Raw genomic sequence first — 16548 nt, forward strand, 5'->3', positions numbered from 1 at the left:
CAATGCTTTTAAAACCTTTCTATAGTATTTCTGCCAGCATCACAAACCAGGGACATAGTCTTAATAAAAATCATGGGCTTCCCTGGTGGCGCAGTGGTTGAGAATCTGCCTGCTAATGCAGGGGACACGGGTTCGAGCTCTGGTATGGGAGGATCCCACATGCCGTGGAGCAACTAGGCCCATGAGCCACTACTACTGAGCCTGCACGTCCGGAGCCTGTGCTCCGCAACAAGAGAGGCCGCGATAGTGAGAGGCCCGCGCACTGCGATGAAGAGTGGCCCCCGCTTGCCACAACTAGAGAAAGTCCTTGCACAGAAACGAAGACCCAACACAGCAAGAATAAATAAATAAATTAATAAACTCCTACCTCCAATATCTTAAAAAAAAAATCATGGTAATGATATCAGCATTGTGTATGGGCAGGAAACGTATTTACAGCTGAGGAAATTCCACAAAGTCTAATATCCATGAAATTTGCTGATTTTACCAGGTTCCCCATTAGGTAATGAGAGCTTTTCAGGGTTTTAGCTGGGGGCTAATACCCTGTATATTTTAGGTTCTGTTTTAAAGAAGGCAGTGTATGCTTTAAATTATGGCCTGATATACGATATATTCTGTATTTCAGTTTGAATACATGGGTTACGATATCAAGGGGTTGAAAGTGGGAATGCTAACAAGTATGCTTCCCTATTTCCCTTAGACAAATTTGTTTTTCTTTACTACAACTTGGAGACAGGCAGTTTAGAGGGTGCATTTCTCAAGAGAGCAGTGATTCCACCCAGGCATATGGACATAATATACTTAGATTGGAAGCATGCATACTTCTTAATTATTTTGAGCTCCTCTGCATCAGAATTCACTTAGAGAAGGGCTTACTCTCCAGGCTGTGGTAATTTATCCAAAATACCAAAGATAAACTAGGTTGCTGACACATGATAAGTGTAGGCAAAATTATGCCTAGTATCCATCTCAATACTCTGATGTCCAATAGTAAAATGTCAGTGGAAAGCTGTGGCAAACCAGTAAGACAAGATATATTTTCACATTGATTTGGAGTGTACAAAGATTTGGATCATCCTACCAGGTAAAGAACCCTGACCAGAGGATAAACGGCATGTGGAATGTTTATGAACAAAGTAAGTAAAAATATTAAGTTCAGTCTCTTGGTCATAACTACGGTCTGAGAAAGTAAGATTTATGTAAAAGTACCTGGCTGATGGGACTTGGTTTCTGCTTTATTATCCTAGAATGAACAGTTTTATGAATGACTGGTAAGGAAAGTCCGTTCTTAACCTTTTTTTAAAAAAAATCCAAATATATGCTGCAGTTATTCTAGCTAATGCAGTTGGTATCACCCAGGAATTTTTGCCAGATGACTTCTGATGATTCTCAGGCAAAGGAAGAAACCTGTAGATGACATGAGGGCAGAAAGGGATAAATCAGGTGAGCAGCAGCTATGGAGTTGAAGTAAGTCAAACCAAATGGGTGCCTGCACTTGGGCAGTGTTCAGGGCCAGGGATGGCCAGCCCACCTCTCATTAGATCTCAGCTATTTGCTACATTTTAATTACCAAAAATAAATTGAGCATAGAACAAACACAAACAGCTCTTCTCGAAACATAATTGTAAAAGTCAAAACGTATCCGTATGAATCACTCTTTTAGAAAGAAAACATTTAACAAACACATTTTCAGCCTTCACAAAAAAATTTTTAGAATTTATTTGCATTTTCAGTAATGTACATATTCTAGAGGAAATACCTGTACGTTCTGGTGATACAATTATTTTTAAATTGGAAATAATTTTCGATATACCATATTAAAATAAATAAGAATTTCAAAAAATTCAGTAAGCTGATAGATGTCATTTATTTCTTCAATTATATATCAAATACTGAAATTAAAACTTTAATTAGACATGTCATTAAGTTTATGATGGGTAAAGAAAGTAAAATCTTTAATCTATTTGTTAAATTAATGCAAAGCTGAATCCAATATGAACATTTCTCTTTAGTGCTTTGCATTGATGCATGTTTACTACAACATATCTTTGGTCAAACAGGTCTGCTAACATCTTATATCCTTGGCATAACAATTATTGATGAATTTAAATTTGTAGGAGATAGAGACTGAAAAATAGCATAATAATCATATCTTTCAGGTAAATATTTGTTTTTGACAGAAAACTACACTTTTGATTATAAATAGCAATTGTAGATTATGAGCTTTAATGATTTTTAAATATAATGAATTGACATTTAACTTTAAGGTTATCAATTGTACTGTAAATTAAAATTTTCATAAAATTATTTTAAAATTTTCCTATATTTGTTATTTTTTTCTAAAAATTATCTGTTCCCCCTTAAAATATTGCTTACATTCTCTGTCTCTGACAAAAAAATCAATGATTCAATCGATCTCTTGTTTGAAGGCAGTGCTCAGTCTCTTGCACTAAAGGGCACACAAGAATACTTGCTGACTAAAGGCAGAAATGTGGGTATGATTATCTATGTGTTTAATGGAAATTTGTAGACCTTCCCTGGTGTGATGTGCCATCACAATTATTATCAATTCGTGCTCTGACCCCAGTAACACTGGGCAAACAGAAAGACTTATTTTTATGACAAATGAAATCATTACTCTTATGATATACTAGTCTCCTGTGATGGTTTCCTAATTTGTATGTTCTAGAGGAACTTGTGAATTTTTTCTCTCTGTGGTCCCTGCATCTATCAACTTTGGCTTACATTTTGTGTGTTCCCCAGGATTCAGCATATTGTCAGTCAGCATATCACTTAAGGTTAAAAGTAAAGGAAAAATTGATATTATTAATAGAATAAACGTAAAATTATTAGTGAACCTTTGTCAGGAATGTTTGAGGAAGAGGGTAAAGCCACCTGGGAAAAGACAAAAGAAGAAGGGGACATGCCCACCAGTTAATGCTATTGTTGAATTCTAGACTTTATCTCTAGCTTAAGGCAGAGAGGAATGCGAATTTTGAAAACAGAATGAAGATGTTATGTTTTCATTAAGGCCATTGTGGCTAGAATGAACAGAATTGCCCATACAAGTCTTTACCAAACTTAGAAAGATCTATTCTCTCTTTTTCTTCTTTCCTGTTTTAACAAATTTTAGACAAGAAAACAAACAACATTTTGTGACCAAGAATACAGCAGTTGCCACACAGGCCAGCAAGAACCCAATCACATCCAAAGAGTGGTACTGGAACCAGGTGAGGTCGTGGGCAGCTGGCCGCAGGTGCTTGGCTCCTTTGTGGTGAATGACAAACTCGATCCAGAAGACTGCTCGGTCCAGGGGCTTTACAGGCTGATCATGGTGAAGCCGTGATAACCTCATAGCATTCTCTTTATAACTGGTAGGCAAAAACAAACAAAAACATAGAAATTATAGAGCTTTTGTTTTCATTAAAAGTAAGCATACAATACATGATATGTGTTATGCAAGCCAAAATCCATAGGTGTGTTGAGAAAAACATTTTAATTCTTGCTGTGACATGAACTTTGCTGGTCACATAGCATGTTAAGAGTTGTGAAAGAGGGGTGTGGAAGAAATATATTCTTAATGGAGTGTGGTAAAATGCAAACATATAAAAAAGATGGAATAAATCAGTTGTAAATGTATAGCCTCATTTTTCCAAAAAGGAATTTTGGTATTGTGTGAATTATAGTTTCCAGGACTGTTCCAGACCAAGACTCTGAATAACCCTGTTTTGAGAGAAAATACCCATTAGAGAGTCCATAAGCATGGCCTCTAATGTCAGACTAATTAATGATGACAGACATAGAAACTGATAGTCAACAGTAGTGAGACATTTTTGCAATGCCTGAGATCGACACTGTGATAATGCCTCCATTGCACACACCTGTGCCTTTGTGATGCAAAAGACAGTGTCTATAAATTGGCAGTGTCAAGATTGGATGAAGATACTAAGGTAATTTTAGAAATGGCAAGGACATGGGTTTTGAGTTTTTGAGGTAAATAGAAATGTCTCACTAGCATAAAGCCCATAATCAATGTGGCATCACAAGAGCAATAGTTAACAACTCTAATAGTCTCTCAAACACCAATGGTTATAGGTATGTCTTCAAAAGGCATGTTCTGAATTCACTGGAGATTTCTTGATGGCTGAGACAAGAATTAGTATGTTTACCTTTGGTTTTGTGTTAGAGATAAAAGTTCCAGCTTGCAGACATGAAGATGACAGAAAGTAGAGATGTGAAGAGATGTCCTGGTGCAAGTTGGACATTGTTGGGATCAGAGAAGAAGAAATGTAATCATCATTCACCAGTGAACATGATACACAACATCCAGCAGCAAGAGGTAATTTACTTGTGTTCTTTTTTTTGTGCACAGTGAGAAAGAATAGTCATACTCTCTCTTTTTGTTTTGTTGTTTTGTTTGTTTTGTTTTTCGTTGTTTTCATACTCTCTTTCAACCAGATTGAAATATAGGTAGGACTAGAAGAGTAGTTACACAAGTTTCATCCTAATACATTTTAGGCAAACTACAGTGGTGATAAGAGACTATCTGTTCAAATCATATTTTTATTCAAGGTTTTCTCCATTTATAGATAGAGATTTAAAATTTGAAATATGCATATACTTGACAGATACACTTGTACATGTGAATACAAATAAAAATACAGTAAGCCTTCCTACAAATGAGATAGGATAATCTATGCTCATTAAGATGATTACTTAATATTTGTTGTACACTGTTTTATGACAGTTATGTTAAAATATTATGAAATTGCTATGGTTTATGTATTTAAATATAAACTTCGTGCTCCTTAACTCCTTTAAGGAATAAGAAAATGGAATACAAATACATTATATATATACTCTACACTAAACACTTTTGTTCCCAGATAATTTCAGACTTAGAATTAAGTTTAGGGTTAAAGTTAAGGTATTTTTTTGTTTGTTATTTTTGTTTCTTTTTTTTGTTTATTTTCTTTTTCAGTACCCGAGCCTCTCACTGTTGTGGCCTCTCCCATTGCGGAGCACAGGCTCCGGACGCGCAGGCTCAGCGGCCATGGCTCACGGGCCCAGCCGCTCCGCGGCACGTGGGATCCTCCCAGACCGGGGCACGAACCCACGTCCCCTGCATCGGCAGGCGGACCCCCAACCACTGCGCCACCAGGGAAGCCCAGTTAAGGTATTTTTAAAATAAATAATTTCAGGTATTTTCCTGGGAAATTCTAAGAGTATAATTTTTTCACATCAATAGTTTTCAAATCAACAAGAAAATTTAGTAAGCCTTCTATAAAATGAAGTAGAATTTTTAAAAATTACAGAATTTACCTACTCTGATATTTAGTAAAATGAACCAAATTATCAGCAATTAACAATTTGGTAATAGCCTAATAGATTAGACATCAAGATCATCATTTATGAGAAACAAAAGATCATAGTAAGCCTTGCTGAACTCCTAACCTCCCTTTCCAGATCCTGATGATATATATAATATTCTGAAATATATGATTTGAATATATATGTATCTTAACAAAAATCTTTTGATTGCAATGTGAGTGGAAGGGGAAAATGGACCACCAGGGCTGACTTTTTAGGATGAGTTCAAGGCAGATATTGAGTGTCTTCCCTTTTGGAAATGAATACATTGACCACTTTGTCTAGAAAACCTTGCTGCTAGGGCTTTAACAGATGGTTTTTCATAGACTAGTTCCACTAAAGAAAGCTGCAAAAAATTCCATTTATGTTGACCTTCTCTCCTAACTCCTAAATTGCAGGTTTCAGTAATGTGAATGGAATATTACAACTATCCTTCAAGTTTTGCCTCTGAATAAAAATAATTGAGTCTGAGATAAACTGGAAACAAATTTTTTTTTTTTTTTGCAGTACACGGGCCTCTCCCATTGCGGAGCACAGGCTCCAGACGCGCAGGCCCAGCGGCCATGGGTCACAAGCCCAGCCGCTCCGCAGCATGTGGGACCGGGGCACGAACCCGTGTCCCCTGCATCGGCAGGCAGACTCCCAACCACTGCGCCACCAGGGAAGCCCAGAAACAACATTCAAAATAAGGTATCTATACAAATGTGGAGCAAATAGTGAAAGCAAGATGAAACACATGACAGCAACTTACACAATACTGGGGAAAAAACATAAAAATGACAGACTTAGAATGTAATTAGGCATAATACATAATTCAAAAGAAGAGGAAAGTTTGAGTAGAGTAAGAATGTGAGAGTTATGAACAAAAGCTCGAGGATCAGATTATGAAACAAGAGGAGGTAACAAAAGACAAGATGAGCTATTGAAATTAGTTGTTAAAAATAGCACTTTAAGGGATTAATAAGAAAATTACAAACAGTAAGTAATGTTCATGAAAAAGTGAATTTACTAATTTATGGACTATTTGAAGGAATCTCAGTAAATTAAGAAAGCAAAAAATGATTAGAACAATTAGAAAATAATAGAGAAAGAAAACAAACTCAAATATTTTAACATAGGGAATATTAAAATCTGATGTCCCTGAAATAGAGATAAAAAATGGAATTAAAAGACATTTTAATAAACAAAAAAAATTAATTTCTGAAAAGGAAAATTGAATAATTTTCATCCTAGATTAACAGTGGTAAAAGAATACACTATAATCCCAGGAAAATGTAGAAAACAAATGATAAGGATATGCCATGTTTAAGTTTCTGAATTTAAAAAATACTATCTATTTCCAGGCTGAACAAGAAACTCTTAAAAAGTAATACTGATCAGAAAGTCCTCAAAACCCTACAGCAGCATTTAAAGCCAGAAGATCATAAGTAACCCTGCACAGTTCAAAAGGAAAGAAAGTGAGATCTAAGTATGTTATATTCAGATAGGTGTCATTCTCCCATCAAGTCAATGAGCAAATATTGTTAATTGTGATTTCAGGGAGTCCATGACTCTTTGATGAAAGAAAATTCCATATGAAGTATTCAGTTAAGAATGAATTCAAAATATTTTGTAGAATCTCTGATTCAATGGTGATTATTGATTCTCTTAAAATATGTGAAAAGATTAAATTACTGTGAGGAAAATAAGTGCCATAAATATTGACAAATTAAAAATTTAAGTAATATATATTAGAGATGAAATAACTTCCAATTTCAACTATTAGTGGCTAAAATTAAAACACATTGTTAAAAATAAACACTATGTATACATATATTAATTCTTAACCTTGGTGAGACCTTTCAGAGAAAAATATTAAGATATAATCATCTGTATCTAAAGTTCATATAGTTTATAAATGTAGTTTACAAATTTATTTTATCTTTAGCTAAATCAGATAAAATTTAAAATTTTGTTTAAAAATGCATATATAGTATCAATTGATATTTATAAAATTATTAACTACTCTAACTACTCCTCCCTGTATATATGCATATACTGATTAATTATATACACCAAGTGTTAACAATGATTATTTTTGAATGATCAATATTGGGTGAATTATCACTTCCATTTTTGTACTTACTGAATGGTTATAATATTTAAATAAACATATATATTTGTTTATAAAAAAAGCAGATTATCCAGAAAATTATCTAAGAATTTATGTAATCACCAACATTATTTATTTTGAAAAAACATTAATATAATATTTGAAATCTTTGTTTTATCATCTCAGACAATCACTTCAGCAATTTGGGAAATGAAATAATAAAATGATTTTTAAATGGTCATGTTATAGTTGTTATTTGAAAATACACTAGTTAGAAATGCATGAAACATTGGACATTTTTGAGTATGATGGGTAGCATAATTAATGACAAGCCTTTAAAAGTAGTAGTACTTACAAAGGTTCATTAATGACTGTTCTCAAGGCATTGAGTAAATCTGCACTTGTCATTGTGTTTATGTTCACCTCCACAGCTGCTCCTTTGGCCTGCATGTGAGCAATGTTGTCAGGCTGATCAGCAAACATGGGAATTCCCACCATACGCACCCCATGATAGATAGCTTCATAGATTCCATTGGTTCCACCATGAGTGATAAAACCTTTTGCTTTGGGATGACCTAGTTTGGGGATTGGATGAGAAGCAGGTGAGGATTTCATGATACATAATACATTAATAGAATTTCAGAGAGAGATGGGGAAAAAACTATTGGATAACTCAATGAAGAACGCAGTGTTTTCTACAAAAGCCAAGAACATGGGGAATTGCTATCTCAGATAATCATGATCCCCGAAAAAGGTGGAATTAACTTCCTCTGCATTGTCTAGAAAGACTTACTGAGGAGGCCATATCAGAACTGAAATCGAAACTTGGAGAACGGTGAGAGTCTTAACTGAAGATTCTCTTTTATGAGCCAGAGTAAGCATCAATCTATAAAATTAATGGTCCATTCTTTAATTATATCTGCTTTAAAACTGCAAGTAAAATGTGGAAATTTAAATATTTAAAATGTTTATTGAATTTACTTGCTGTTAAGCAGCTACTTGCCCATCATCCAACTGTACAGCTTTTTTTTCTTGGTCTTACCAAGAAGATCATTCTGTGGTATCCAATCATAGAGCCGAATATGGGCTCCTAACGTGGCCGGTTTCTTTCCTTTGTATCTCCATAAAACCTGTGGAAGACAGTGCTTTAATTTTGTAAGTAAAAACACAAAATTAAGGCATTTTAAGGCCATAGAGTTATTTCTAAATCATATAGTCCATCTTAGTTTTTTTTTTTTGACTATTTGAAAGCCTGTGTTGAGGTATTACATGAAGTATACAGAAGTTCATAAAAAGTTCAAACAACTGATGTTCATGTATATCTGTTACAGCAGTTAACTTTAAGTCATAAACAAAAGAATATTGCGAAGAAAGTTTTTCAAGAAAAAGTATACTAAAATCTGAAAACAGCAAATACCACTTGATGTTCTGAAAGGATAAAAATGATAATTTGTAAGTTTTATTAATTTAAGAAACATAGATTGTGTTCTAAATAATTTGTTGGATATTCAAGATATAATATATCATGTTTAAATCTATAACCATTATTTTGTTTTCAGATATTTTATAGCTGAGTGCAGATTACTTTTCTTGCATAAAAATATAATTGAATAGAGAGGGTCATGAGCATAATGTTCTTCCTTATTTCTTTGTATTTTGAGAGGAATTGATAAATGAGAGAAAAGTGCAGTTTGCTTCCCTCCCTGACATGCTCCAAGGCATGACAGTTGTATTCCACATGCTTCAAATAGCTCCTGCTTTCTTGGAATCAACTCTGGGCCTTAATTCCCAAATGGAGACAAGTCCAAACGCTTTTCACTTTCATCTTCTGTTTCAGTTATTTGTGAAACTGATCTAGGTTGCATAGTAGTTTATCAAGGAAGATTTTATTCTAAGCAGAGCTTCAGTCCTCTGTACCTAACAGGCTGAAGATCCAGTGGAGAATCTGATGGTGGAAACCAGAAGCTCTTTTCTAGGGACAGAAGAGAGGGTTTTTTTTTTCAGGTAGCATAAAAGGCTGACTCTCTTGTTCCCCAGGCTATGGCTCCAAGGAGTGAGGCACGTCCCAGGCAGAAAATCAGGCATGACTGGAGCAGAACATCACCAGTGTCATCAGCAAAGAGTCTGGGACATTGACATATTGAATGACTTAACATCCCAGCCAGGCCGGTGTGAGGGGTGCACATGTCCTCCAAATTCTGAGTTCTAAGCATCCTGTTCTGCCCTGAATGGCCGGCAGGTGGTGCACAAACCCGCCCTTTCTCAGCCCATCCTCCTTTACGTGATAGTTGAGAGGAACATACAAAAGAGGTAGTTTGCAAACATTGAGAGATAAGGTAAAACTGCTTGCCTTTACCTTTTTTGAAAGGGCTTATACTAATAGTCTATTAAATATACTATTATCACTTAAAAGCTTTTGGAAGTGAGATTGTGAGTGAAGAAATAGAAAATAAATAGGACTAGTTTAGGCAGAATATGAGGGTTAAAAAGCATTAAAACGAACATGAATACTACGTAACTTTGTCATGAGGCCATCCTAGTTCTTAAGTTTCAAATGTAATGTTTTCCAAAAATATAATTAGCTTTAAAATTTTTTTGGCTGCTTTTTGGATGATTTGTTGCCTTTCTGCCCTCCCTCCCTTCCTTCCTCCCTTTGTTTTTCTTTCTTTCTTTCTTCCTTCCTGCCTGCCTTCCTTCCTTTCTCTCTCTCTTTTTCTTTCTTTTTCCCTTTTTTTGTTTTTGAGGGGGAATGAGATAGAGGATTTGTTTATACTCTATTATTTAATGAAGTATCTTGTTAGGATGCTAACCTTTTGTCACATAATTTTTTTCTTTCTTTTTTCTTTCTTTTCTGTATGACAATTTTCAGATTAAATACTAATAGGTGGCAAACTCTTTATCAGAAAAGTTTAAAAATAAAAATCCAGAGTTTTAACAGGCCTAAATAGTACACTTACAATTATAGAGTTTTATTTACTTTAATATAAAAATATAAAGAGACAGGGTGTTTTGTGAATGGAAGTATATAAAGAGTAGAAATCTAGAATTAACAAAATTAAAGTTAATTGAATGTCATAAATTAGAAAATATATACTGTTTGACAATAACACTAGGATCTTTAATTGTTTTAACTGTAGGAAATTTATCTTAGATAGATTAGGCTTCTATTTCTAAACCAACTATACTTTAATTGAATCCTAATAAAGCCTAGCAATATAAAGTATATTCTTGAACATGATTCTACCCTACTCTATGTGTAATCTCTCTTTTCCTGGACCTTGAAGCTAACACACTTTAGAACTTTTGGGAAGAGTCAGTGCAAGTCATAAGGTTTCAAAGAGTAAAAAGTTATTAGAATCTTAACATTTTCATCTCTATTTCATTGAAAATAAGTGACTTCATGAAAAGATGTATTTTCATAGTAATGCGAAGGCTCAGTAGGCAAATGGTAAAATGTCCCCCACATACATTTTAATGTTTTGAGACATTTTTACTTAAAGGTGGTGCCAGTTCTTCTCAGTGTATGATGAGTTACAACTTTCACCTAGAAAGAGTACTATTAGCCACACACTCTCTCCAGTTGGCAGAGCAGCTGCCCACCATGACTGGAGTTTGTACTAACCTTCTGTGGAATCTGGGCAAGGGCTGAGGCAATGAGATTGGCTTTTTCTTCTGTGAGGGTTTTGACCATTGACCCCAGAGAAAACACCACAATACCATCTTCGCCTGAACTTTGGACAAATTCTTCCATTTCCTGCAGAGATAAAATTCTTTCTCTTACACAAGTGCAGGATCACAGGGGGAAAAAGGCTCTCCTACATTTCTAAATAGGCAGACTCAAGAGAAGTGTCAGGGACATTGTTAGACTGATTCTGTCTTCTGCCACATAGAACCATCTAGTCTCTTTAAGAGGAAATGTATTTCTGAAAACTATGGCTTAAATATATAATGAGTGATTACACATAAAGCCATGGAACCAAACCATTATACAAAATGAATAGGCGATAAGAGGCCGATGTTCTCATGGTACATGGAACTATTACTCCCAAGGCTTAATTTTATGAACCAACAGAGCTGGTGGCAAACTTGTAAAAATATTCCTTGGAAGGAAGACCAAAGAAGGGTTCTGAATGAGGCTTTGAAAATTTTTAGCATGCCAGTTTACATCCAATAAATTATGAATAACTTGATCTAACTTCCTGTTAGGCGTTCAGAATATTTTTCTCATGTTTATTATTTCCCTGATTAATAGGGCTAAAAAATATTTTTTAAGAAATGGTATATATAGTAATACATTTGAAAAGATGATAATGCAGTTAAATTCCTGCTACAATCATGATAACACTTATGAGACAGTGTTTCTCTGCCTTCCCACAAGAGTGTGACACTAACTGCATGCCCAAAATTTGAGGCTTAGCACAGATTCTCTGCAAATAAAATTCTCTTGATCATCACTTACAGTTGTGCAAACTAGGCATAGCAAAGTCTGGGATTGGGGTGTTTCACATAATCTATGTAAATGTCACCCTCTAGAGATATGTCATCTCTTTGTAACTATATGTGGTCACCCTGCAATCACTATGTTTCTCAGTTTAAGGCTAGTAAAATTACAACGGGAAGGACAATGCCATAAATGAAATTAGACTGCTAGTTTTACTTAGTTAATGTTAAGAGAATATCTGATGTCCCAGGAATTGGTATTTTACCATTTTGATTCAACTCCCTAAACAGATAATGATTGAATAAAGAAACATTACACACACACAAGCACATATGCAGGCACATATACACACAGGTATATTAAGATTTACACACTTACCTGTTTGATTTGGATTCTTGATTTAACTCTCATTTCTTTTCTATTCTGTGTATCCGGTGACTGGCATAATTCTTTCATCAGAGATATAAGCCAAGATTGATATTGCCCAAATATCTATATTAATAATTGGGTTTGGGATGGAATAATTTTTCTACCTTGTGACCTTGTGAAACATGTCTGAGTCATTTTTGTGAAATTGTCTGCATGTGAAAAGTGGGGTTGGAAGGATAAACATAATAGTGTGGCAAGGTATTACCTAATGAGCCATGGGATATGTCTTATCTCTTTCTGTACCTTTATTTATTTTAGATATTGGTTTACTATCTCCAGTAATAACACTCAATAGAGCTTGTCTTCAGCTATACCTTAGTTGGTGTGAAAAGCATATTCAGAATCCTGAAGTAAAGTTTTAAACTTCAATATTCATCTTACCCTAAACAGAAATCAAGAACTCACCTGGGAGCACCGTTTAACCTGCTATCTTCTACAGAGATTATGTTTGTTTACCCACAACCCAAGCAAATGAATATCTGTCTCTTCACTGCCTATTGATAAAGATAGTTAAATACAATATTCTTACTGTATTTACCTATTATTTTCCTTTGTTTCTCAATATTATTTGCTTCTAATATTTCTGGCAGTCCATATTTATTCTTTAATAACATTGGAATATGGGTGTATGATTTTCTCTTTTACTCCAAAAAAACCCCTGATATCATGGTCATAAAGAACCAATTCAGCATTTGGGTTTCTCAGTTTTATGATTTCTACTTTATGTTGATGACTCCCAATTTATTTCTAATGCTCTCTGCTGAGACTAAACCTTGTATTAACAGATGACTTCTAGAAATCTCCACCTGAAAACTCCTTAGACTTCTTAAAGTGAATTTGAACTCATCATTGCTATCTCAAAAAAGCTTTTTCAACTAACTGTTTCCTGGCTCAGTAAATCTCATTGCTCTCCAAGAGGCCCTGTCTGATTCCATGTCTTCCATCAACACTTAACTTCTTCTTACTGACCAAAGCCTGTCAGTAAGAGTCTGCCCAAGACTCACGAAAGCATCTTTATCACTCAAATGATCATAGTAAATGTCCCTATTCATAACTCTATCATGCTTGTTAGGAAGACTACAGCAGTCTTCTTAATGATTTCCAAGGCTCTAGCTTCCTGTTCTTCAATCCAATATCTATACTATGGACACAATGATATTTTTAACATGTCACATGGCAGACTTCATTCTCTGCTTAAATATCAAAGTAAAGTAAAAAAAAAAAAAGTAATATCATTCACAAAAGACCCCTATGATTTTGAAAATAGATTTGGTGTAGCAAACTGAAGACATCCAGCAGCATAGCTCTGCTATTGACACTGTGGAGAAGAACGAGTATTTGCAAATTACCAAGTCAATCATTCGTATACACAGAAAACGTGTTTTGCATCCAAGTAAAGAAAAATTCAGATGAGAATGTTCCTTTTTTAAGGATTCTATTCAGAACTGGTGATCATGTATACTGCAGGTTGGATAGCCTCCTTTTAGAACCATTACTACTTTGTAATGCTTGGATATATGTCTGAAGTTATATAGGCAATGATTTAATTTGATAATAAAGAAGCAATTTCCAAGGACACTCACCTTGAAATTGCCAGAGACTGGATGAGAACACTGTCTCACATTTTCCCACCAATATGTTATTGTTCTTTAGATGTCTTGTTCCATGCGTGTGACATCCTGCCTTGATTGCTAAGTACTTAGGTGAAATTATTGTGTAAACATGTAGACCACATTTTAAGAAAGACCTAGCTTAAAGTATTCACTAAGCTTCTATATTTGAAACAGTTATGCGCAGTATGAAATACAAAGCCAATCAAATGTGAGAACAAAACTGAGCAAAAGTATGCAAAAGTTGTTAAATACTTTCATAAGACATTCTAAATGTTATGCTGAGGACTTGCAAAACAAAAATATGGAATTAAACTTTACCGCCAATCTTTTTCCTATAGTTATATTATTACACAAAATGAGTTATGAACACAGTGGAAAATTATATAAATAATTGATAAATGGCCATTAAATTTGAATTACCATTGTTTGAATCTATTACTGTAATCCTACATGGTGAGTTTACTGAGATGCCTTTCAGTTTCAAAGAATTCTTAGAGGTAGCCTGAATGTATGGCAAAAGCCTTAATGTAGGTGAGTTGGATGGAGGGAATTGAGCAGAGGACAGTTACCAATCTCTCGGTGGTAAGTTAGGCAAGCCGCAGATATCAACCTAGAAATAACTTTTCTAGGCTCTTTAGCTTATTCATTCCTTTCAAAGGCATGTGAGAAAACTAATATGCATAATTTCTGTATCACTTTTAAAAAATTAATACTTTACTTTTTTAGAGCAATTTTTGGATCACAGCAAAACTGAGGGGAAAGTGGAAATATCTCCCGTGTACCCTTGTCTTCACACATGCATAGACTCCTTCAGTATCAACATCCCCCAAGAGAATCGTACGTTTGTTGCAATTGATGAACCCACACTGAAACATTATAATCATCCAAAGTCTGTTGTTTACATTATAATTAACTCCTAGTATTATAAATTCTGTGGTTTTGGACAAATAATAAAGACATGATCAATCATTATGGTATCATACAGAGTATTTTCACTACCCCAATATTCTTTCATGCTCTGCCTATAAATCCCCCATCCCCATCTAACCCCCTAGCAACCATTGATTTTTTTTTTTATGGTCTCCACAGTTTTACCTTTCCCAGAATGTCAGAGTTTGAATCGTACAGTAGGTAAACTTTTCAGATTGGATTTTTTCCTTAATAATAGGGACTTAAGGTTCTTCCATTGTTCCATGTCTATTTGTGGCTCAATAACTCATTTCTTAGAGCTGAATAATATTCCTTTGTTTGGATCTGCAACTTGGTTGCTTCCAAGTTTATTCATTCACCAACTGAAGGGCAATGTGATTGCTTCCAAGTTTTGCCAATTACGAATAAAACTTCTATAAATATCCACGTGCACATTTTCGTGTAAACATGTTTTTAACTCCTTTAGTTAAATACCAAGGAGTGTGGTAGTATGGTAAGAGTATGTTTACTTTTATAAGAAACCGCCTAAGTGTTTCCCAAGTGGCTGTACCACTTTACATTCCCACTAGCAATAAGGAGATTTCCTGTTCCACAACTTTCCAGCTTTTGGTGTTGTCAGTGTTTTGCATTTTGGCCATTTTAATAGATGTGAAGTGGTATCTCATTATTATTTTAATTTGCATTTCCCTCAAAACAAATGACATGGAGCATCTTTTTATATGCTTATTTGCCAACTATATATCTCCTTTGTGCAGTATCTGTTATGGTCTTTGGTCTACTTTTTAATCAGGTTTCATGATTTCTTCTTGTGGAGTTTTAAGTGTTTTTAAAAAACATTTTGGATAACAGTTCTTTATCAGACCTGTCTTTTGCAAATATTTTCTCCCAGTCTGTGCCTTGTCTTTTCATTCTCTTGACATTTTATTTCACAGAGCAGAATTTTCTAACATTTTGTTGAGGACTTCTGACTCTATGTTTATGAGAAATATTGATCTGTGGCTTTCTTCCCTTGTAATGTCTTTGTCTGGTTTTGACATTTAGGTAATGCTATCCTCATAAAATGAGTTAGAACTTATTCCCTCAGCTTTTATCCTCTAAAAATGACTATAAAGAATTAGTATAATTTCATCTTTGAATTCATTTTTGTTACAATTTTTTTATGTCTCCTTTTTTGGTTTTTCTTAGGATTTGCATCTCACTGCTTACACAGTTCATCTGTTTTTACATGTTGTCCACTTTTTCCATTTAGAGCCTTTAGCATATTAATCATAATTGTTTCAGGTCCTTGTTTTGAAAATTACAACATTCTTGCCATCTCTGGTGATGATTGTTCTGACTACTCGAAATGTGTTTTTGCCTTTTGGTATGCCTTGTAATTTTTTCTTCATAGCCAGTCATGATGTACTGGGTAAAATAAACTATTGTAAATAGGGCTTTTAAATGTGGTCATGAACTGTGAGGAGAGAGGCAGTCTACAGCCCTAAGATTGGTCTCAGTATTTTACTGAGTCTATGCCTCTGGACTCGTCACAACTCTTTCTCAATTTTTTCTCCCACTTTACTTGGGGCAGGATGGTCTAGAGTTGGGTATATCCCTTTTCCATGTGGTAGTCTAGAGGGACCTGGAGTTGGGTATTTTTCTTCTGCAGGTCAGTTAGGCTCTGATAATACCCC

General features: G+C 34.7%; 1 protein-coding gene across 1 annotated transcript in view; it reads right to left on the reverse strand.

Annotated features, from left to right (window-relative positions):
- Positions 1-2881: 2881 nt before the first annotated feature.
- Positions 2882-16548, reverse strand: part of LOC307185508 (UDP-glucuronosyltransferase 2A2-like) — a 46947-nt gene continuing 33280 nt past the window's right edge. Inside the window, 5 exon segments of the mRNA XM_079919819.1 lie at positions 2882-3371; positions 7818-8037; positions 8505-8592; positions 11085-11216; positions 12282-12352. Coding sequence (XP_079775945.1) covers positions 3092-3371; positions 7818-8037; positions 8505-8592; positions 11085-11216; positions 12282-12352 — 791 coding nt within the window. The 3' untranslated portion in view covers positions 2882-3091.

This window comes from Stenella coeruleoalba, assembly GCF_951394435.1.
Source record: "Stenella coeruleoalba genome assembly, chromosome: 4".
NCBI lineage: Eukaryota > Metazoa > Chordata > Mammalia > Artiodactyla > Delphinidae > Stenella > Stenella coeruleoalba.